This window comes from Cheilinus undulatus, linkage group 20 (assembly GCF_018320785.1).
Source record: "Cheilinus undulatus linkage group 20, ASM1832078v1, whole genome shotgun sequence".
In the NCBI taxonomy this organism is placed as follows: domain Eukaryota; kingdom Metazoa; phylum Chordata; class Actinopteri; order Labriformes; family Labridae; genus Cheilinus; species Cheilinus undulatus.
In genome coordinates, this window is record NC_054884.1 from 34,397,411 (window position 1) to 34,421,476 (window position 24,066).

At 38.7% G+C, this 24,066-nt stretch overlaps 2 protein-coding genes across 5 annotated transcripts; one reads left to right on the forward strand and one right to left on the reverse strand.

Annotated features, from left to right (window-relative positions):
- Window positions 1-1,347: 1,347 nt before the first annotated feature.
- psmd11b (proteasome 26S subunit, non-ATPase 11b) lies at window positions 1,348-14,578 on the reverse strand. Of its 2 annotated transcripts, none has more exons than XM_041815246.1 (13): window positions 14,445-14,578; window positions 11,840-11,941; window positions 11,529-11,725; window positions 8,010-8,067; window positions 7,426-7,620; window positions 5,852-5,996; window positions 5,668-5,728; window positions 4,729-4,791; window positions 4,390-4,515; window positions 2,427-2,462; window positions 2,276-2,327; window positions 2,047-2,189; window positions 1,348-1,957 (listed from the first exon to the last, which is right to left on the reverse strand). In XM_041815246.1, exons 1-12 carry the CDS (start codon window positions 14,533-14,535, stop codon window positions 2,047-2,049), a joined length of 1,269 nt encoding a protein of 422 aa, XP_041671180.1. In that variant the 5' UTR covers window positions 14,536-14,578; the 3' UTR covers window positions 1,348-1,957. The 2 variants fall into 2 exon arrangements, with proteins under 2 accessions (XP_041671180.1, XP_041671179.1); XM_041815245.1 differs by having other exon boundaries at window positions 1,348-1,962.
- A 1,220-nt stretch (window positions 14,579-15,798) lies between these two features.
- cdk5r1b (cyclin-dependent kinase 5, regulatory subunit 1b (p35)) lies at window positions 15,799-24,052 on the forward strand. Of its 3 annotated transcripts, none has more exons than XM_041814978.1 (3): window positions 15,799-16,177; window positions 18,302-19,408; window positions 21,694-24,052. In XM_041814978.1, exons 2-3 carry the CDS (start codon window positions 18,504-18,506, stop codon window positions 21,713-21,715), a joined length of 927 nt encoding a protein of 308 aa, XP_041670912.1. In that variant the 5' UTR covers window positions 15,799-16,177; window positions 18,302-18,503; the 3' UTR covers window positions 21,716-24,052. The 3 variants fall into 3 exon arrangements, with proteins under 3 accessions (XP_041670912.1, XP_041670913.1, XP_041670914.1); XM_041814979.1 differs by having other exon boundaries at window positions 18,305-19,408; XM_041814980.1 differs by lacking the exon at window positions 21,694-24,052 and having other exon boundaries at window positions 18,302-19,412.
- Window positions 24,053-24,066: the final 14 nt, after the last annotated feature.

The window sequence follows — 24,066 nt, forward strand, 5'->3', positions numbered from 1 at the left end:
CCCTTGCACACAGAATTCTCCAGGTTCTTTGAATCTTTTTGTACTGTAGGTACCAGATAGTACAATTTTCAGAGTCTTCACACTTTTACATTGAGGAAAGTTTTCAGAAATTGTTCGTTTTTAGACAACTTTATGACTGGTGAACCTCTACCCATCTCTACTTCTGAAAGACTCTGCCTCTCTAAATTGTTCTTTTTATACCCAGTCATGTCACTGACTTGTTGCCAATCAACCTAATTAGTTGCAAAATGCTCCTCCAGCTGTTTTCCATTAGTGCCATTTACTTTTCCAGCCTTTTGCTTTGATATGTTTATGTTTTATTGTGGATAAAATATTACATTTTACAGAGCACTCCTACATTTTTGAAATTGAGATTGTGAAACAGCACAAGTTCACCTTTAGTTAGGGATGCACAGATGCATTGGTTTAACATCAGTATCTGTCAATAGATGTCAGCTACCAGTGTTGCTCTGTTATGTCCAATCACTTATATGCTGGGGTTTGATATATTTCGCTGCTGAATCAGATTAGATTTTTTATAGGAGAGAATGACATGTTTGACAAACTCTGATCTGATTTCATGGTCAAATGTGAAAGAAAATGCTGGCATACTGGGAGTGTTAGATCAACAATCAGAGCATCTGTACTTCCTATAATTTAAGTCTTACAAGGAAAAAAAACAAAAAGGAGTGGTCATGATGTATTTGTCTGTACATAACCCAGACATAAAAACATGTAAAATCTACCCTGATTAATTGGAAGGGGCTGCAGAAGAGAGCATGTTATTGAGATTAGTTTGAAATCATACAAAGACTCTCTGGCACCTTGCATGATAAATGTGTTGATGGTAAAAGTTGTAGTAGCTGTAGAGTATTTTAGAGACTTTAAACATATGAACCAGTCTTCTAACCATCGGCACTGTTACCATGTAAACTTCAAATTTTCTCAACTTGTAAGAGACAACACAAAATTCTTAAAATACAAAATATTTATTTTGAAAATGTCCTTTATAAGAGAAAAACAAACAAAAAAATTAAAACCAAATCAAAACCATACAAATTGTTTGGTTACTAGCATACCACACTAGTGCTAGGAACTAACAATGAAGAATTGCTCACTCAGGGATAACTCACAGACGTTCAGAGGCGATGATGAAAACATCTCCACCTCCGCCCTCCGATTTCATATTGCACCCAAAGAGTGAGGCAAACTGAAGCGCCGAAAAAGTGGCACTAGTGGTGAAATGGCATCCTGTCTGTTCAAGTGAACTGACACAAGTAGGGCGGGCAGACATGTGGCAACCATCTGATTCTTTCTTTTTTTTTTTAAACAAAAACACAAAACCAAAACAAATAAAGTGTTTAATACATATCTGAAATACAGCGGGTACTTAACTGTTGGCATTGATATGGTGAGAGGGGAAAATAAAAAAGCTAGAGGGCGCTCTTTGACAAAAATTCAGAATCCTAAGGAGTAACCCAACCTTCCAAAAAACTGAACAGTGTGCTTCTGAAAGTTATGAAGAAGAGGAAAGCCTCGTGTCCGCGTACACAGGTGGCAGCAGAGCATGAGGCCGCAGAGGTCTATGTTGAGCCTGTGAGGTTGCAGTGGAGTCAGCTTTAAGGCCTGGTTAGCCCAACCTTATAGCAGATATAAACATATATGTATTCTTAAACCTTTTAATCTTTTATTGTGGTTGTACAATATTCCCTGATGGCCTGATTTGGCCGCTGAGTGTTACACAGAATCCTGAAGAGATATCAAAATTAAAGAAGAAAAAAAAAAAACAGACAAGAAGTGATGACATTGTCCATAGAGGGGGAGAGGGGGGTTTGATGGGGGAATCCTGTTTGTTGCAGTTTGTGGGACTCTTTGTTGCTCTCCCTTGTCCCCTTCTTAAAATGTTACACACGCTGGTCAAACACACACAGTTCCTCCATCGTACTGCCATGGTAATCTGCTCTGTGGAGAAAGAAAAAACATTTAGTGAAGAAGAAATGACAGCAAAGAAGCTCGATCTCCTCCCTTAATGGGAATTCTTTGTACCTATGTCAGCTTCTTGGCTTTGTTGTAAAGTGAATCCACGACTTTGCTCATGTTCTGAATTGTTTCCAAGGCTGCTTCGTATGTTTTGTCCACTGGAGGTTCTTCAAATATGATCAACACGCCTTCCCCTTGGTCAAGGATTCCTGCAACAATGTCCAAAACACAAATTACAGCAGACTGATGACAGAATTTGACGTTCATTTTTATAGGGAAAGGATATTTCATTTACCGTGAAACTTTTTGTCCAGAATCATCTGTGATAATTTCCTCTCCACATCCCCCTAAAAAGAAAGCAACAAAGATATAGGAATAAAACACTTTCAATACATCCAAATACAAATATACCTTAGGACAAAGCTGTTTAGTGAAAACAGACATACCTTTGACAGTTTGATTAGACCTGATATGTGTTCTATCTGAAAACAGAAAGAAGTTTAGATTTAGTACAGGATTTCAAGCAGAAAATCTACAGATAATCAACATGGAACAAGCTCATTGTAAACCCTAATGAGAGCTCAGACTATGTAAATACACACAAGCTCGGCTCTTATAAAGAACAATAAAGTATGAACCAGAAGGCATCTTTAAAGAAAGATTACCACCGGGTAATTAACTGCGAATAGTAGTCTCAGTAGAGTGTGTTTATGTGGTGAAATGTTTATTAATTTGGCCTACAGTTGCATCTAAAAAATAGAATATCTTGTAAAAATTCATTTTTTTCCTGGGATCTACTTTAAAAAGTTACATTTTTATAAATTCTTGATACAGCTCATACAAATTGAAATATTCTAAGACTTTTTTTTTGTTTGAATCTTGACAATTCCTGCTTACATCTCAAAAAGATTTCTAAAATCCACCATCTTAAAATATTGTGGAAAAGTCCAATTTGCAAATGTTTTCCTCTCGCTCTGGTTTATTCCCCACAGCTGCAATCATGGGGAAGACTGCTGACTCGAGGACAATCACTGACACCCTCCATAAGGAGGGTAAGCCACAGAAGGTCACAGTTAAAAGGGCAGGCTGATTTTTGTGAGCTGTAAGCTGCAATTATCAATGGTAAAACACAAGAAGTCGTAAAATATTTTTGTTTGTATGAGATGGATCTAGATTATATGGAAGTTTCATTTCTTGAAATAAATCACAGGAAGATTACCTCTGTCATGATATTCTATTTTTTAAGATGCACCTGTACATGTTACCACACTGCATGCCAATTTAATGGCAAAGGTTACATCTATACACATAATTAGGATGCAGCGCTGTGTCCTACTACCAGAGTGTCCATAATAGCATTAAGAATGCTGACACACTTGTCATTAAAACTACAGGTACAGCCTACACCATCACACAATGCACATGACCTTGCACAGATGAAAATTCACATATGTTTGTAAAGTGCAAGTGGCCACTCTGCTGCTCAACATGTGCTAAGATACATAAAGACGCCACTTGTTAGACATATTTTCCCTCTAATTTGGTCATTATCCAGCATTTAAAGGTGGCATACTGTTTAGGAAATAATACTTGATGGTTGATCAAAAAGACTCTTCAGTTTACTTGCAGGATGTAACACAGGCAACCCAAAACATTTTTGGAGTTGGAAGTCACTGTTCTTTCTCAACTTATCTGGGCAACATTGGAACTGATGTTGCAGAATTATTATCTAATATAGATATTATTAGCAGCCAACAAAAAAACATTAACACAGAAATAATTTCAGTCCATACCTTCAACAAAGGCTGACTTGATAGTCAAATTGTATTTAAAGTATGGAAATAATGACTTTTCACTTACTCTAGGGGAAGAACATTTTTGCAAAACTGTGAGAAATTGATTGTTTTTGTAACTTTTGGAAATGCTAAATGTCCTTGTTTTGTATTAATAAAGTATGAAGAAAAGACTCCTCAGTTTACAACAGTTGATCAGTGAAGGTGGGCAAAACAACTTGCTACAGATCCAGGCACTATGTCTGTATTTTACAACTATCAACATTACTATTGGCTGAGCGTTTATCTACTGGAACTAGCAGGAGTACAAGCGCCACATGGTGGAAACGGATAGTACTAAAAGAGCTACATATCTGCAAAGAAACAGCATGTTGTAGACTTGCCTGAGCTTAATGGAAATGATCATGCAGTAAGACCCCTTGTACGTTTTTCTCTCTCTGAGAGACTCCTCAAAAGACTGTCTGATACACCAGTGCAACTTAAACTCCATGTTGTATGGTAATCAGTAAACATGATTTGTAAATGTAAGAATTCATAACCAGGTTATAAATATAATTCATATTTATGTATTATAGTAATAAATTTACTTTCCAAAGCTGGGATAGCCTTTGCTTACCTGTACTCTGGAAAAGGGTTCAATAACTCGGATGAGGTTCTGTTCCAGCAGGTTGTCGTACAGCTTGGCCAGGTGAGTGTTGATGATGGGATCGTCCCTCAGTTCTGCTCTGTACTCTGTGAGGGCCTGGAAGAAGTGAAACTCTGATTTACCCTTAAAGTCCTGTGTGCATACAAGCTAAAAACTTTTTTTCATTGAACCTATAATCGTTCGGCACGTGTCATCTCTGTTTGTTGCACATGAAGAAACAGTAATACACAGGAAAGAAGAGCCACAAAGGAAGTTTGTCCTTTCTGAAAACAATAAACACAGATGTGGTTGGACTAAAAGGATTCTTACCTTTTCAAAGTCTGCTAATGATCTGTTCTTGCTTGCTTGTGCGACACATTTCAGTGCTTCTGTCTGGATAGAAAATAACAGAACATCTCAATGTCAATCTATAGCCACAGCCGAATGCAACAGTTTACTCCATTAAAAAGAGAGCAAAAGTTAAGCTCAGTAAAACTAATTATCTTTGATAATGCTCAGGAAAGCTGTGATGTAGTGTTGTTCCCGTAGAGTGGTGCAGTAATGAGTCCTAAAACTCAGAAATGAGCGTGCATATTAGCACTTCTGGAGTCATTGTTGCAAAGACTATGGGATCCCTGAAATAAGGTCTGTGGCAAACACAAGCTTCAATGTTTTTCTTCAACATAAAAAAGTAGGTGCTTACAAACGACTAACTAGGACTGGAGAGTTCGTTGGGGATTTTAAACGTCATCACACCAAACATGTCAAGTCATCAACTAGTCCACTTTCAAGCTAAAAATTACTCAAACTGTGCATTTAAGGTGTCAAAATAAGAAGGAAGTCTTAAATAGAAAAGGGTCCATAATAAAAGTTGCAAGCTAATTGCTTTCTTTTTTAGCTTTTTACTTGAGCATATTGCATTTATGCTTCAAAAATCAGGAAAGTACTGTTCATTTGGGAAGATTATTTACAACAAAACATGTTAAGAGTTATAAAGTATTTATCCCAATTTTTAACTTTAGAAATAATCCAGAAACTTCTGGAAAAAAATAATCCACAGGCTTTTTGATGATGGAACCTGCATAATGCTAACGTATGGATTGGCCTTCAAATTACATCATTACTGCACCAATCTTGTAAGATAATCAAAATCAACCAAAGACAAAAATAAGTGAAAACTTTGGCTATTTTTCCAAGTCTAACTAAAGGCACAAATGAATGAAAACAAATTAAATACATTGCCTCGTCTTGTACAAGAAGAATATTTACCTGTCGGCCAGCGTATCGCAAAGCCAGTTTACCGCTGATCAGGGCTTGAACCTCCTCTGGTCTGAAACAGAAAAACAGTCAGATATTTTCACTTGGTTATGGTTGCATTTGAATGTATGAACACTCATATTCACATGAATTTTAGAGGGGGAAAAGGTGAAATGTTAGAAAAAGTAGGACTTACGAATTAAGAACGATTTTGCACAGAAGCATGTATTTGAGCGCCGTGATGGCTCTCGGGCTGTCGATGGAGTCGTAGCCCTCGAATGCCTCGAAGAAGTAAGAGTAGGCCGTCTTCCAATCCTTCTCCTCTGCTGCATGGATGATCCCTGCAATACACAGCATGATAGATAAAGCCTCTATAACCAAAACAAACTGCAGCAGTCAGTCGCCTTGAAATGTGAAATATCAACAGAAACAAGAGAAACGGCTTGGCTGCAGATCAACTCTGCAGCTGCTGTTTGAGAAATATTAGAACAATGTGCTGACTTTCACAAGGTCACCAAATGTCACAGAGTTATGAATCACAGAAGCAGGAGTAACAGGCTGGTTCTGCCTTCAAGTTCACCTAGAGCTGTGGTCATATGGAGTATGATACAATCAAGCCTTGCAGGTCGTTGACTTCAAACTGGCAAGATGAGATGATTATCAGAACAAGATTGCGTTTGAGTAAAATAAGTAGCTTCCTGTGCACTTTTAAAGTCTTTAAATATCTTTATTGTGACTAGTTACTTTTGCAACATTTTCTTAAATGCCTCTTCACTCAACTCTCACTACTCTGCAGGTGTTAAGTACTTCTTAACTGTGATTACTCAGATGTAAGAAGCAGATATTTTTAGTTGTCACTGTATAATCAAGTATAGATAATGTTAAAAATAGTACAGAACCTTGGGAGACAATTTATACGATTAGTGTGTAGAAGCTTCCTATAGTTTGCTTTGTGGGCACAGTCTGCCATTACAGGTGGCCACAATAACTACAGTGGAAACTGCAGTGACTCTACCACCCAACAGTGTGTGCTACCATCAGAGATAGTTGTATTAGAAACATCAGACAGCTACTGATAAGAAAAACTTAAATTATTTTATCTCGAGTTAGATTTACATATCAGACATGGTTTACAAATGCTTGATTCATGTAATATCTATTTCAGAAACTGAGAAAAATATAGCATGACTGCCCAACACATTCTTGTGATGAAGCAATATTGTATCTATGACTTTTTTTTTTTAATTCAACGCAATTCTCACTAAATTGACTGAATTTATCGACTTTTAATACTTTTTAAAGATCCTGTGGATACCTTGTGTCCCGGCTGTAATATATAATCGTAAGAAACTGCTATGAACTTTAATTTAACAGACATTTTTTTAATACTGCTTGGCGCTTCCTAGTGGGGTGATAAAAACAAGTAAATGTGATAAAATAAAATGATTACCTCATTTTCTTTAAAAGAGAGACTTTTGATGTCTAAAGAATCATGAAACATGGGACGTGATGTTAAGTCATTATTGGTTTAAAATCAATCAAAATATATTGGATTTATGATGAATACTCTCATCCTGATGTCACTGATGAATGGTGCACCTGCTCAGAGATTGGTATCTGACATTATTGGTTTCCATACATGAACCAGCAAGGCAAGAGATTAACTACTGCATTTTAGTGAGTAAAAATGAGCCCTTTTCCCTGCAGACAAAATCTGGACCACTTCACTGCAGCATTACCGAAGAATTTAAGAAAGGGAACACATCTGACCTGACTGCATGTCCAGAGCTGCCTGGAGCTTTGGAGGACAGTAGATGGCATTGGCGGTGGTCCTGGCTGAGGTGAGAGCTGCTCTGGCCTTCGGGAGGTTACTGAGAGCGTGGTACGTCTTACTTTCAAGCAGCTGAACCTCCACCAAGAGAGCTTTGTCATCCATCTTTTTTAGCTCCTGGAGCAACTGGGAGCCTGAGGGGGAGGAGAATGAATGAAAGCTTAAGTAAGAACTTTGTGCACCATCTAAAAAACAGCCATGGGGGACTTTTTTTTTCTTTTCTTTTAAAGTACAACGTGTCTGATTGATGTGCCAAGTCAGTTTGGCAGATTCTACAAAAATCCCCCAGATTTTAATAAAATAAAAATCCTCACACTTGTCACACTGCAGGGGCATAAGACTGTGACAATAAAATACAGATTTTAAAAACTTAAGTGTTTATAGCAGACTAAAAAACATATTTGTGGGTTGCATGTTTGAAAAACAACCCTGAGCCAATGGCTATGTCTTTTTTTTTGTAAAGTCACTGAAGCAGAAGATAGATGCTGCCAAAGATAAAAATGTACTGTATCAAAACACTCACCGAGCGCCAAGGCCTCCTGGTATCGTTTGGTGTCAAAATAGAGTGAGATCAGTCGAGCCTGAAAGAGAGGAAAGTGTTATTAGAGAATCAGAGAGCAGCTGGGCCCATCTGTTGCCGTGTAGAAAGGCTGCAAATAAATCACAGACCTCAAAGACACAAAGGTACCAGCACTTTGGTTATCATCAAATGTTAAAAGACAGCAACATTTCCTTGAAAATTCAGTATTAGAAAGACTAATGTTGGTCCTACTTTTGGGAGTTTTGCCTATTTTCTTAAACAATTCCCTTATTTTTCAAAAGCTGTATTATTGTTCATATTTTTCAGTCAAAGACGGTACAAATCCTTCATGTTTTTCTGGTTTGTAACATCCTTTTCGGTGTAGGTTCTTGCATTTAATTGTCAGCAACATACAAAAAATACTGATTTCATAAAAAGAGAAGATATGCATCAGGATAGGCCATGCAAATTCCCCTTGATGCTTTGTTTTAATCAGTGACATTTTAGACTATGCAGAGCTCAAACTAAGTGTCCTAAATTTAACTGAACATGATGCCGGTACATACACTTTTGTACCTGATGGAGTAAACACCTTTTAATAAGTCTCCTGGTGCTTTAAAATGTCAGTTGTTATGGAGGAATTCATGGGGAAAAGTATGTCGAAATGCCACTTTGTGAAAGAACATACTAAATTACAGTTCGCACATTTCCAAGAATCATTCTTTTACCTTAAGAGCAGAAAAGAGGAGGTGAAGCAGCTGCTCTCAAAGCTGGAACACTTACACATTTCTGTGATAACCACTTTACATGAGACACAGACTCCTGGGGTTACATTACATTTTGGTTAGCACATGTTTTTAAGAGTCAGCTGCTAAAGCATGAGCAGAAACTTTGGGTTCATGACTTTAGGAGGCAGCATCTTTACATAAACAGATGTGAGGGTATGTTCCAGTTTCTCAAAATCACAAAGAAGTATACTGGCCAAGCATAGAAAGTTAAAAGCAGGAAGGTTATGCATTTTTAGAGTAAGACTGCAGTGCCAAAATAGACTTAAAAACACCTGGCAAAAATTTAAACATTGTTAATAAAGCTGCATTCTGAGTGAGAAGAATCATGCTATTTGTGTTTATTCTAAATGTTCTAAACTATTTTGGAAGCTCTTAAAAATAATAAAAAATAGTACAAAAGGACTCTGCTCTTTTTCAATATGCAGCATGGTGCTATTAACAATGCCCAAAATCATTTGTACACTTCTCATATTGCTTATAAAGAGCATTACGAGTCGCAAAGCTAACCACAGCATGTCACTAAAGCATCAGCATCTCAGCTTTCACTCTTTCATGCAGACCAGTTTCATTTCTTAGTTTTTTCTTCTATATTCTAGTATCAATACTTACTCAAAATCTTCTTGATCCTGTATTTTGTAATTTAGCCAAAAGCTGCCGATATTGCCGGCTGTGAGTGTGAACCTGCTGGCAGTCACTTGGCCACAAAGCCCATTTTGGCTGCTCTAGCAGGATGATGTCATCTTGGATGGAAGCTACATTAGATGAATTAACATCTCCGGCTGTCATTCTGCTCAGGCAAAGTTAACGAATGTGCTTCATCACAATTCTCAAGCTTCCTGTTTTCAAATGGTTTTAAAACACAAAGTACTACCATAGCGGTGGTGTCATGTTTCTTAGTGCTGACAACCAAATGCTCTTCCATAATCTGCCTGAGATCACAGCATCTCCTACTTGATCTGTCAGAAAATGATAATATATGATCCTCCTAAATAAACGCTGATGCTTCTGTTTAAGGATATCACTTCTATTTTCACTAGCATTAATCATAATTAGTGATGTACACGGGTCTACACCAATCAGACACAAAAAGAAAATATTTAGCTAGCTTGGCAATATAAAATACTTCACTTAATACCTACTGCAAAAAGTAAATCTGTGTTGTGTGAAAGCTGTCACGAACTCAAACTGCAGCACTTCACAGTTGCTCCTGAAGATAAATGTTCTAACAATATTTATGTTCAGAATTCAATATCCCTCCTTAGAACTGATGAACAAATCCAGCCTTCTGATATCAATCCAGTTGATACTGATGTGATCTAATACCAGTGTTAAATCAATAACCTTAATTCTTCACTTTGCTGCTGAGACTAGGAATCATCTATGCGGGTGACAGCATCAGGTTGTACATTGTATTCACAATTTGCCCCACACTGCCCCACAATCTAAATGATAAACGAGGGGGCCACTGATTATTGACCTGGCCAATTAGCGAGACTGATATTTGACATTTGGCCTATTATCAGTATCGACATTTTATTTTACAGATAACCTGTGAAATTAATCAACCAAAAAGTGTGCTACTTTTGCCCCACTGCAAGGCGCGTCTTCCCCTATGGCTTTAGTTTCCCTCTCTATAGTCTCACCAAATGTCCTGCATAACAATCAGATTGGCTGGATGTCACATGAGCACTAGCCAAGAAACACTTAAGCCTGGAAGTCCCTGTGAGAGGATGGCATCACTTCCTTTTTTCCTGCTGCAACTGTGTTGCTGTCCCGTTTCTAGTGCCGACAGAGCTAGGGGTACATTGTTTGTCTTACTTCATTTTTACTTTTGGTGCATTAAATACATCTAATGTCCTGATAAATGCGGTTCAAAATATCGGTTAATGAACCCCTACGTTATACCTATATTCATAACATCACTCACCCTCTGCTGTCACCCCAAATCCTGGTTTAACAGTAGTGTATGTACAAAGCAGCCAGAGCTGCACACTCCTTTACTTTCCATAGTTTTTACATGTTGCTAACTTTGTCTCTCACACTTAAGTTAACCGGTAAAGTGTTTCCTTGATAGCAAGTGAAGTTTCTAGTGTGTGATTCTTGCAAGTTTTTAGCTTGTAGCACTTTACTGTACAGTAATGTCAAAGCTCTTGGTATCTGTTGTAATGCTTACAGCTTTCACATTAAACAATTCTGATGATAGATAATCTCATCAGTCTTGCAGAGGCCAAGCAGAACACTCAGGAAACATTAACGTGATATTGTAAGTGACTACTCATAAACGTGTTTGCATGCAAACATCATCTAAATCCAAACTACTTAGCCTTTCTAATCAGCTTTCTCCATGCTACGTTGGCTTCCCATAGCAACTTGGAAAGGCCTACCAGCACACATGAGCTTTCTGTCGCTACACATTATAGCATAGAACTGAGTTGTACAGATGGGCCTCAAGGACTGTCCAAATGGATCAACCCACCGTAACAGATATCTGATCTAGCTATCCGAGTCAAGAGCAGCCTAATATTTAACGCCAGTATTGGATAGAGCATTCCTATTCCATGACTTTATCCATATGAAGGAGTTGTAGTGGTCAGAAGACAAATTAGCTCAAATGCAGAATCCTAGTAATAAAGCATGTTTGTGTTGGAATGTTTGTTTGTTTGTTTTTTTCAGAAAATAAATCTGATTTTCATTTACACAATTTAATAGGAGTCTTAAATTTATTCTGTCTTACCTCCAGAGCCTGTCTGAGAAAGGTTCTCTTCTCTGCTTTCGCCCATTCAATGCACTCAAGACACAGCTCGACCTCCTGCCCTGTTGCTGCTTCCATGTCAAGGAAGAGGTCCAGTAAAGAGCGAACCAGTCGGGCTGCCTTGGCCTTGCTGATGGAAATCAGGAAAGGCCTCACAAATTTCAGCAGACCCCCAAGTTCTGGGGAGCACAAGAAAAGAAAATTGAATAAACAAATACTTCAAAAAGAAGAGACAAAAAAATAAATATCACTAAATTATCCAAAGCATTAGTTGAAAAAAAAAAAATCTTTACCTGCGGCCTGTCCGGTTTTGGCCAGGAGTGTCCCCAGCTCCAGGATGCTCTGTTCTTTGACCCTGACAGCTTCCTCATCATTCTCTTGAACGTCTCTCCTCACTGTTAAGGAAAGAAAGGGTGATTATTAAAACTGAACACCTAGCATAACAGTGCTAATATATGATAAAGATGTCATTTTACATGACATGACATAAAGTTCAGAAACTACAGACTTTCATGTTGGAAAATCCATTTAATTTGCATAATATAACTGTAACTCAAAACTGTGTCTATACATCCATCTTCCAGGTAAGACTATTCGTCACGTTTTGTCATTTTTAAAAAAGCCCAGTAAGGAAAACGAATACATATTAGATTTCTGCCAATATCTGATATACCGATATTTCAAAGTCATTCTTGCTAATTCCATTACCGGTGTCACACATTTGTGTTTGTAAAGTATGTCACTGTTCTTGTTAAATAATATATATGTTTTCGAGACAGACATAAAACAATACAAAACTATTCAATACTACAAGCAATGATGGATTAATTCTTTTCAAATACAGACCCTGTGAAATGGAAAACAAAAAGTTTTTGGACTATATAAACATTGTATAAATGTACTTTTAATGGTAAAAATAAGAACAAGTTTCATGGGCCTTTTCGAGAGCTACAAAAGCATTCCTACTGACACACAGTAAGCTTTGTAGAACACTGAATTAAACAGTGCCCCTTTGTATTGGTGCTCATACTTTCAAATTAAAATGATTTCTCCTGATCAAACGACCAGTTTTCAGGGTGGTTGAAAGAGACAATCCAGAACAAGTCCAAAAATTAAGCTATATACAGTTCAGGCCTAAAACTTTAGTCCTTAAAACCCAGCATAAGTTTAGGAAAAGAGGATTTAAAAAAAGGAAAACTCAGCTGAGTTAGGGTAATGATACCAATTTGTGCAACTGATATATGCAGAGAAATTCTCACAACAAGTATAGATAATTAACTCATGGAAGTATAATCTGCTGATACCAATATCACACAATAGTATCTTGCATTACTGCTTTTTTAACTTTAATTTTACAAAGTCAGGTCAGGTATGGAAGCCTCTGCTGGTTTGGCATTTAGCTGAAGTAAATTACTGTACTGGCAGATAAGAAAATTTCTGCCAATATTTACAACTGATATTTTGGTTATTACAAGCCACCTATATCAGCTGTAAATTTTGGTATTACAAACAAATGGGTTTGTGTCTTTCGGTAAGATCGTCAGACATACATCAGCTGAAATCTTTCTCTTTCTTTCATTCTTTACACTTTAAAAGTGTTTGAAGGACTGAAATTTTTTATTTGTTTGTCCTCAAACTTTAAATTGTGTGTTTTCATAAGGAAGTTTTAGGTGTGAACTACTTTTAAATATCAATATTGGCTAAAATTGAATTGTAAATATTGGCACATCAAATACAGGGAAAAATCTGATGTGAATCCCTACTTCTTTTCATTTAAAACATACTGATGAAAATACTGACATACTTTATATGCACAGAAAAGAATTATCATTTATTTTGACAGTCCAGCACTAACATTTAGTCTCATTCTAATCTGCTTGACGAATACTAAACTTACTTTTTGTCAGTTTTCATCACCAAAGCTCTAGTTGTAGCTTGTTTTAAGTCTTGTCTTCCTCATGGAAAAAGGTAGCCAACCAACATGTTAGTCATACCACTTTAGTCATACTTATAGTCTAACTAACACTGAAATAGCCTGTGTTTATTGCTCTTAGTTTGGACAACAGCCACTTTCTATGGCTTCTTGTTTATAAACCTCTTTCTCTGGGGAAACTTTAGCTAAAAGTTCATCACAAAAAGATATAATGTGGTTTATAAATGTGTAAAGTACACAAAATCAGATGATGACATTAAAACTTCAGTCATACTCTGTAAATATGTATTTAGAAAGTAAAACTACTACATGTTAAGGCACAGCATTAATATTTAAACAAGAAGTGTTGCAAAACCGCTTGACAGCTAGTGGACTGTAGTGACAAGGCAATTTGAGGACATGTCTATGGGAAATATAAGAACTGTTTACAGCAGTCTACAGTAACACAGCTTCAAATGACGTGATTTTACTCAACGATATATACACAACTGAACTTGGTTAAATAATCATAGACATCCTTTGGATAAGAAAAAATGTTATAAGTTTTGTCTCTGTGAGCGCTTTATCTTCCACTATGTTGATCAAATCGATAGTGACAACAAGCTAATGACGTTAGCCACAACAGCTAAGGTGACAGTCTTTCGTAAAGGTAACGGTTAAAATTTGTGGACAATGGCGCAGCAACAAAAGACCAAAATTCACTGACTAGGACACAAAATTTTATATAACTGCTTCAAATTATACGCATAGGCCTACGGTTAGCACAGCTGCTATCGTGCTAGCATCCATTAGCAGTTGCCGTTGCCCACCGTTCTACAGTGAGTCAGCACGGCTCACAACCGGCTCTCGCTATTCAACGCCACTAGCTAGTATGCTAACCTGGCTGCCCAACACCGAGCGAGTGATGACAAATCACCGAGGTGAGAGGACTAACGTCCATCTCAAAACCCGAGCCGAACACCTACCTATTGAATGGAGAATGTCGATAGAGGCGTTGCGGTCCGTGCTAATGAGAGACTGGGCTCTCTGAAATTCAACCACTGCTGCAGCCGCCATCTTCCTTATTCAAAATGCTGCCTGAATGAAACTTACGTGAGGCGACTACGTTACTTAGCGTGGGTGACGTCACGGTTCGGACGTTGGTGATTTTATTGCATTATGGGAGACGCAGTCATGTTGGAAAGAAGGTCACGAACGCTTTCATGGGAAGATCCCCTTTTTAATCAAATTTGGTATGAAGATATAAATACATTTTTATTTAGTTTTAAAGACGGTCTGCAGCATACACAAAATGAGTCCTTAAGTTTACAAAATGTGGCAGAGATAGTAAATATTTAAGTGGCCCAAACCATTTATGTCAAAATACGATAGATTAATGTGACAAAAAGCTAATATAATATATTAAATTTTATCATACATAATAACATAATAAAATAATAATATTTGACCTTATTGTTACCTTTATTTTTAAATGGAAAAAAGATATTTACTGAAAGGGGTAAACAGGATGAAATACCTTTTAATTTTGACCAAATGCTGATATATTACAATTTTTTAAATATATTATTATAAAATAATATAATATTTAAAATTATTTCATCTTTACTTTAAATTGACAAAAAATGTATACACAGTTAGGGGGACTGTTTTTCAATATATATATGATTATTATTATTATTACTTTTTTTTTTAAAGCAGCGATATCTGCCCAAATGGAAACAGCCTTAATGATGCAATCGTCTGACAATAATCACAATAGGGTATCACAGACACTCACCCACCAGAGAAGTAGAAAAATTACTATATTATCGTGATATTACAATGTTTAATAGGATTATATAGAAAAATAAACTTGTTAAATTGGCTCGAATTATTATATTATTATACAAAAGACTCATATGGAAAATTGTGAATTAAGGAATAAGAAATACACATGTCTAATAATATTGTTTGTTTCCCTCGTTAATAGTCTGTCTGCAGTCTACAGGGGTCAACTCCATCGTATTGATACTGGAGATTTAATTAATAAGCAGCGGTATCAGTATCATTACCTAGCAATGGTTATCAGTGCTGTAAGGAGACTATCATATTTGTTGAGATAGCTCTACTAGCCTGTAGAGGATCAGTCAGATGGTAAGGTGTGTCTGCCTGTAGAAATATAGATCCTGCCAACATGCTGCCTACATACGTAGTGCATATAGATGCCTGCTGGTTGGTGGTTATGGTGAAGAAAACCATCCTATGAGTTCACTGGGTTCAGTTTCCATGCATGCCTGTTGTGTGTGGCTATAGGCGGAGTAATTTCCCGGCAGAGACAGCAGCGCACACAGAGCACAGAGCGGCGCCCCACCACCGCCTTTGCGTCAACCAGCCCAACCACACAGCCAGTGACACAACACATCAGCCTGAGCTCGCAGCATCCGCATCTCACGGACCAGGGAGGACCAGGAGCACATCTTCATCCCAGCATCCATTCCACAACTGCCTGTCGTCGTCTGCGCACCGCAGACTCCAGGCGTGCTCATCCTCAGATCGCTTTTTTTTTTCCTCGCTCGATTGGGATTATTTTTCTTTGTTGCATTTGCATTTCTCCGAGATGGTTTGATGTTTTAATCGCGTTTTTGGGAGGAAACACGGGATCTGGACGCGGCACATCACCATTGCAGTACGATTAAATTCTCATCGAGAGGGAAATCTGGTGAGTTTGCTTTCATTTTGTGTGCGTAAACTCAAGAAGCTAAAACAGATTTGAGAATCTTTATACTTGAAAACAGAAAATACGCAGCGATCTAATTAGGAAATAAGACTTCAGAGTGGTAGATGATGTGGAATTGAAGATATGGACGATCAAATCCAGCAACATATTAACGGATTGAAGAGTAAAGATGACGATTTTAATGTTTTAATGCTACCTCTGTTTACGCCCATCGTTTCTGCTTCGACGCAGACGCTCAGTTTCAGCACCACGGAGAGCAACCAATGTGCACTACTCCTCCCAACAGCCAGAACCCCCCTGCATGCTTTAATTTATCCCCCTTAAGCCCCATTAAAAGCTGCTGTTTCGGAATCTCCCCCCCATAATAGATGAATGAGATTGATAAGAGGGTGAAGGAATGAAGGGTCGAGCTGCTTGAATCCTGCGCATGTCGATCCATCGTCTCTCTTTATAAATGCAGAGGTAGACTACTGCAGTGAGGGCGAAAACATGTCGTGCAAAGAAAGAAATCTCACATTTCTCTTTGCTGATCTATTTTTGTATCTACCGTACACGAAACGCCATCAGATTTGTATTCTAATGAGCCCAATTCCATCTGCACCAACTCGACCTTCACCTGGTATTAAGGTGTTTACGTTTCTGTCTCCCATTTTAGTGAGAAGGGTGGCTCACGCGTGGTTCACTCGTCGGCCATTGCCCATAAAATATGAATCTCTCATTATGAAATATTAATGAATTTACAATATAAGATCCATTTATACCCAATGTGCTGCAGTATTCCTTTAAATAGTTGATGCACAATCACACATTTATTATTTTCTCTATTTTCCTTGATGATTTTCTGCATTTTAACTTATAGATCGTGCATAAAATCAAACTAAAATGTTCATAATGTTAGTATTGATTGATGGAATACTGCTTGGAGGATCTATAATGTTTGAATTCATTAGCCTGAGCTAAAGGCTGATCCATTCCAGCGCTTACTGAGCCAGATCAATGCTGCTTATCAGCCGGAGATAGGGGAGACCGGGGACAACTGTGACACGTTTTCACCATTTCCCTCATAAAGCAAAGATTTATTCAGCTATACTCGTAATCTTTCAATGCAGGACTCACACAATTAACAAAGCTATTTCTGTCATTTTTAAGCTTATAAGGACATGACTGTTCAAATTTAGTGAAATAAGTCAATATGGTACAATTAAGGCAATTTCAACAGTGAAAATATACCATTTTTAGGTCAAAAATAAAAGCCTGCCCCATATTTATTACAATCATACCATTTTAAACAATATGTTACCTAAGATTTATTTTGCATTTGCTTGAAATTCTTGTTGATTTCAGATATTTTAGAAATTCAACGCAAAGTATATCAAATTTTGCAGATAGCCAGGCAACAACTTAAGCGTTTCCTATTTGAATTTAGTTCATTTTACTTAAAATGCATTGATTGGATGAATGGAAACCATCTCTGGCCAAAGTTTAAGGAAACGGTAAAGCCAGAGTTGTTTACAAAATAACACAGTAAGACTGTGTGAAGATAATTATTTTTTTAAGGGTAAGAAGTAACATATCCAGGCTGTTATTTCATTTAAAATATGTGATAAGGATATTTAATTTTCTTGGCATAATAATTATAATGCCTACCAGCAAAGAAAAAGCTAAACATAACTAAATATATTCAGTATTACTGTTACAAATGCCCTGATAAAATCTGTAAACTAGCTAGCACGAACCATGTTAGCATAACTGAAAATGCTAATTTGAAGATTAGATTGATTTCCCTCTAAACTCACAGCAATCTAACCTTCACAAATAACAAGAAAAAATACTTACTCTAGTGTTTTCCTGTCTTTCTCAAAGGAGGAAGTGAGTTTGTTGCAATTTGCGCCCTGTTACAGTCAACCCCGGTCTCCCCTACAGTCAGACAGAGCACACACTGGAGCTGATTACTGTAATATTATCTAATGTAAACTGGATGATTATGAATTTGATATAAATATCAGACACTTTTGAGTGTTATTTGTAAACACAAGTGATAATTAAAAGATAAAATTGAACTTTCATTGATTCTTTTTCTGATTATTGATGTTTTTTTGCCCCCAGCAGACGCAGACAGAGAGCTGACATCCAGCAGACACTGTTCAAAGGACACATCTCCTCAGCTTTAAATGCCCAGCTGCAGCCTGTAGCCCGGGACCTTCAGCTCCCACAAGCACCGAGGCTCTGAGACCCTCAGGACCCCCTCTGGTAGACGCTTCTCTGACCCAGTGCGGCTGAAGCCCCTGGACGTCCCCCCAGCTCCGCCATGGGAACCGTGCTGTCTTTGTCCCCCAGCTACAGGAAGGCGGCCCTGTTTGAGGATGGACCCGCCACAGTGGGCCACTACACGGCTGTCCAGAACAGCAAGAACGCCAAAGACAAGAACCTGAAGCGGCACTCGCTCATCAACGTGCTGCCATGGAAACGGATTGTAGCGGTGTCAGCCAAAAAGAAAGGCTCCAAGAAGGTGCAGCCCAACGGGACCTACCAGAACAATGTCACCCACCTGAACAACGAGAACCTGAAGAAGTCGCAGTCATGCGCCAATCTGTCCACCTTCACCCAGGATCAGAGCACCCCTGCTCTCACCAAGAACTCCAACAACACAGCTTCATCCGTGAAAAAGGCCCCTCTTACCAACTCTAATGTGGCCCCCGGGACCCCAAAGAGAGTGATTGTGCAGGCCTCTACCAGTGAGCTGCTGCGCTGCCTTGGGGAGTTCCTGTGCCGGCGCTGTTACCGGCTCAAACACCTGTCACCCACTGACCCGGTGTTGTGGCTGCGCAGCGTGGACCGCTCCCTGCTCCTGCAGGGTTGGCAGGACCAGGGCTTCATCACCCCCGCAAACGTGGTCTTTGTCTACATGCTGTGCCGCGACGTGGTCTCCTCTGAGGTGGCCACAGAGCATGAGCTGCAGGCCGTGCTGCTCACCTGCCTCTACCTGTCCTACTCCTACATGGGCAACGAGATCTCCTACCCACTGAAGCCCTTCCTGGTGGAGAGCTCCAAGGAGACCTTCTGGGACCGCTGCCTGTCCATCATCAACCTAATGAGCGCCAAGATGCTGCAGATCAACTCGGACCCGCACTACTTCACTCAGGTGTTTGCAGACCTGAAGAACGAGAGCCAGAAGGAGGAGGAGAGGAGCCGCCTGCTCATCGGCCTGGACCGGTGAGGGGATGCTGGGGGGAGGGGGGAGCACAGGGGCGCAGGGGAGGTGGGGCATACTCTAGTCTGGCATTTTTAGAAGTTTGGAAGGGTATTTGTGAGAATTTTTTTATAAATGTAGGAAGACAAGGACAGGTGGGAATATTTGACATTCATAACAAATTGGTAGCATACCCAGCTAGACTTAATAATGAAGAACATCATATAAAGCACTATTTTTACTAAGAGATGTAGCTCAAAGTGCTTAAAATGAGGGAAATGAACACACATGAGCAAAGAATGGGGTTAAAAACAAGGATAGAGTCCCCTTATAATTATAAATAGACTGAAACAAGTAAGACCAATTTGATTTGAACAATGACAACCTAGCATACTAGCATGGGAAAAACAACCTTACTCAGAATAATAATGACAAAAATTATATTAGGATACATAGCTTGGGCAAAGCCTTAAAAATAAGTATTTAAACAGTTCTGTAAACATCTAAAAACAGCATAATGGCTTTATGAGAGTCATAGCTAAGCTAGCCTACTGAGGCTGTGTCCAAAACCGTATCTATCAGACTGCCTATACTGCACACTGTGTACCAAGGCAGCCATTAGCAACATGCTAAACTACAGTTACATGACTTTGTCGGACATGTACTTACCGCCTTAGCATTGTTTGCTAAGCTAGCAACAAGTTAGCACAATCAATGGTCTGCTAATAGAATTAAAAAATACATGTTTAATACAGGTACTTAGTAATTTGAGTGTTAATTGACAGCAGTTAAAACTGAGATGAGCGCTATTAACTTAGCTAAACAGCTAAGTACAGATTCCTTTGTTATCTGCACCTGAATTATGAGTCGGATAAACCACTTATATATACATATATATTATTTATTTATTTATTTTTTCTTCAGTTCAGGCCCACAATGTAAGTCAAACACTTCATCTTCACTGTAAGGCAGCTACCACTCTTCTGAAATACTACCTGCCTTGCTGCCAACGAGCTTTAATCTGATGTAAACAACTGCTAGCATCCCGTAGGAACGGCATGGTTTTAGCCATGTTTGATCTAGAGAATGGGGAAGAGGCTGTACATAGGCTGTGTCAGGTACTGCTCACATATAACCAAAGTATTGTGTGATGATATTCTGCTCAGGAATGTGGAGGGTAACCTGCAAAAATGAATAAAGGCCTGTGGTGCTAGCACTGCTAACATCAGCCACATTCTGCTAACCAACTTCACTATGTTACGGTGACATTTTACTGTTGCAGTTTGAAACTGGTATTTACTTGATATAAACTAGCTGGCTAAACACTGTTTTATTTGGGTATTAATCAGATAATAAATTAAACACAAAGTAACATCGCTAATTTAAAACAGCAATGTTACTTTTACGCCGCTTGTTGGCTAGCTGGCTAGCTCTGTCTGAAGGCTGCAGTGCATTTAGGGCCAGTTTAGTATGACTAGTAAGATCATTTTTCATCTGAAAAATTCTGGAAACTCTAGGAAACATCCTAGGAGCCCTCACAAACACAAATTCGGAAACTATGACTTAAAATTCCTATCATACTTTTTATAAATGGTATGCTAGTATGCGGTTTTGGACATAGTCTTAGTCTTTTCCAAGGTCATATAGCATGCTAAGGTAAACGTGGAATATCACTAACATTCATGTTGGTGTGTTTTGTGTCATGCTAGCTATGTTGTTTTACATGGATAACATGGCTAACTGTTTTGAGGCTAGCTGTGTATCATTAAGATGCCTAAGTTAACTTTGTGCATCCATATTTAACGCTGAGGACGTCTCAGTCTGACACTGTGGGAAAGAACAGGTACAGCTAGCTAAAGTGAGGAGCTTTGTTTTAAGCTAGCTGGCCTCCCTGCAAGCATAAACAATTTTTAGAGTTTGCAGTGTTTGACTTTTAACAGTTTCTGTAGTGACCTAGAAATGAGAGGTGAGGTTTAAAGGCAGGTATTTGCCTCTTAAACACATAAAATAATCAAGGCCAAATTCTATTTTTAAGCAAGCAAAGAATGGATTATCTTTAGCCTGAGAATGAAAGCTTTTTTGACTGTTGAAAGAACAAAAAATGCCAGACTTGGGTAAATCCTTTGCTTACATACAGATATATATCTATTTAATCTTACAAAAACATTCAGACAAAAGACTGAGCAAAATAAACATTAGAAAAGGGAGTAAACATCAACAGCAATGAATGTGGACAGGACTGAGGCTGCAGCAGCCCACCAGTGACCTTCTGACTGTTTGACGATGTGATGTGCACTGCCTACTGCAGGAGGGTGAGGGCCATCGCCTGACTGGCTTTCTTCATGCATCACGGATGAGCGAGCATCCTCGGCTGCAAAACCCCGGCTCTCTGGAACACCAACACCAACGGCCCCCCCCTCCATTAACACGGATACGACTGGACATTTTCTGCTGCGATGCATATCTGAAAGAACAGCAGCGACCATTAATGCTGGATCCATGTTTTTGCTGGACTTTTACTGTACGAGGAAAGATTGGATGGACTTTAAGGGCACATTGCATTGTGGGACTTTTGATAAGAGGACAACAGCCGGAGGAGGTATGGCCAAAGTGAGTGGCCATACTGTGTGTCAGAACTTTATTTTCATCTAGAAAAAATACAAGTTAATGGATGTTTTACTCCCCAGAGGCTAACCCCGATGGAGGCTTATTTATTGCTTTTCTGGAACAAGTTTTCTTTCATTTTTGTTCTTTTTTACTTAGAAATGTAATGTTTTGCACGTGTGCCATGCATTTTTTTTTCCAGGAGGAGGGCAGGAGCAATTATTCTATCTCTTCTTTTTACTTGATTTTAAAACCAACTGCATCTGCATTAGAGAATGCTGTGAACAAAGTGACACTAGTTTTTTTTTTAGCTATGCTTGCTAAAATAGGCTATTTGTTTAACCAGGGAACTTCTTTTTGTACTTTTGTCGATAGGTTGTGTTGCAACCACTCTGGAATGATGTTTTTTTAATTTGTGCTTATGATTCAGCATAGAAAATGTTAAAAACAGTGCCATATCTTTGATGAAAACCCTGTAAGTCTGAGAACTACTGAACTGTTTGTCCTGCTGGTGGTTGATGGAGGGGATTTTCATCTACTAATAACTACTTACTGACACCTAATTTATTACCATTTATGTATTTATTTAGGCACATTTAATGTAAGTTAAAGGAGACTTTGCAAAGGGAAGGACATGACAAGGAGGTTAGGTGTGCTTATCTTTGGTGGGAATGAAGATTGATCTGGTTTATGCAAATGAACGTTGCAGGAATTTATTGATCGAAGTGTAATTGAAAAGCCCTTAGATCAAAACCAATGCTTAATCTGACCATCACCAAAGTGACATCATCAAGGACACCTTGAGGAACACAACTTTGACCTTAACGCCCTGAGAACATCTCTTAATCCTGCAACGCCGGATCTAACCCGACCTGCTGTCCCACATATCACAAACAGGAAGCACATGCATCTTTTTCATGGGAATTTTCAATGATGCTCGTTCTGCAGAAAAGCACAGCTTACCTTGAGGATAATCCATCTGCATCACCTCTTTAGGTGACATCACATTCGTGCAGAGGCTGTAGCAGATCAGGGGTAATCACATTTCAGAAAGCACTCGACTAAAATGATGAGCAGGAGTGTGAAATAGGGATGCCATTACAACTGAAATAGTAAGCATGCAGCTCGATTCAGATGTGTACTTTTGTTTGGAGCTCCTCTTCTGCAGCTTTTCTCTATCTCTATAATGTCTCTCAATCCTGGGGAACTTCAGTATTTCTATTACGAGGAAGCAGTTTTCCCTTATCATCTCCTAACAGGCTAATTCTGCAGACTCTTCAGCAGTGTTAATGGACTGGGCGTGCCAACAAAAGGCTTCTGTCATGTTTTTAAAGTTGTTCCAGGAGAGTGGAAGGCTTCCCCGTCTGCTGTGTTAGTGTGAGTCAGAGGAAATGAGCAGCTCAGATTGTCACATCCTGGAGTTAGATCAATAAAGGAAAGTTCATTTGGAGAGCTTTTACCGGCACAAAAGGGGGGCGGCACACTTTGGATGGGCGTCTGCTCTGGCAGGAAAAAGCAGGGCATTGGGGTAAAGGGCCTCAAAGGAAAAAAAGAGAATCCTTTTCTCTCTGTCCACCTGCCCCGACTCACTTGAAATGTGCCATTTTTTTCCACTTTGCATCATTGAGTAGTTGTTTGAGACTTTCAAAAGCTTATTAAATATGAAAAAAGACTCAAGTGATAGTTAAAGATTTCTGTCAAATTCTTTTCTGTATCTTGTTGCGTACTTTGTAGATAAAAACAGTGGTTAAGAAGTTCAAAAAGGGAGGCATTCGAGGGCTGCATGTGTGCGTGGATGTGCGTGAGCGTGTGTGAATGACAGCGTTTTATTTGTACAGAAGAATGTGTGACACATTGTTTTCTTATGGACTTGGAGCAAACACAGATCACACTGGTACTAGGACTTGGTTTTCCCTTCGCTGTGGTGAGGGAGGGGTGTCGATGCTGTTCAATAAAACTGTTCTTTTTGAAAAAGACAAAAAAGCTCTCGCTGTAATTGAACATTTTTTCAGTTAGTTTCTGCTTATTTTAATTTATTTTTGTACTGTGATGGAAAAATAAAAATGCACTGATCGTT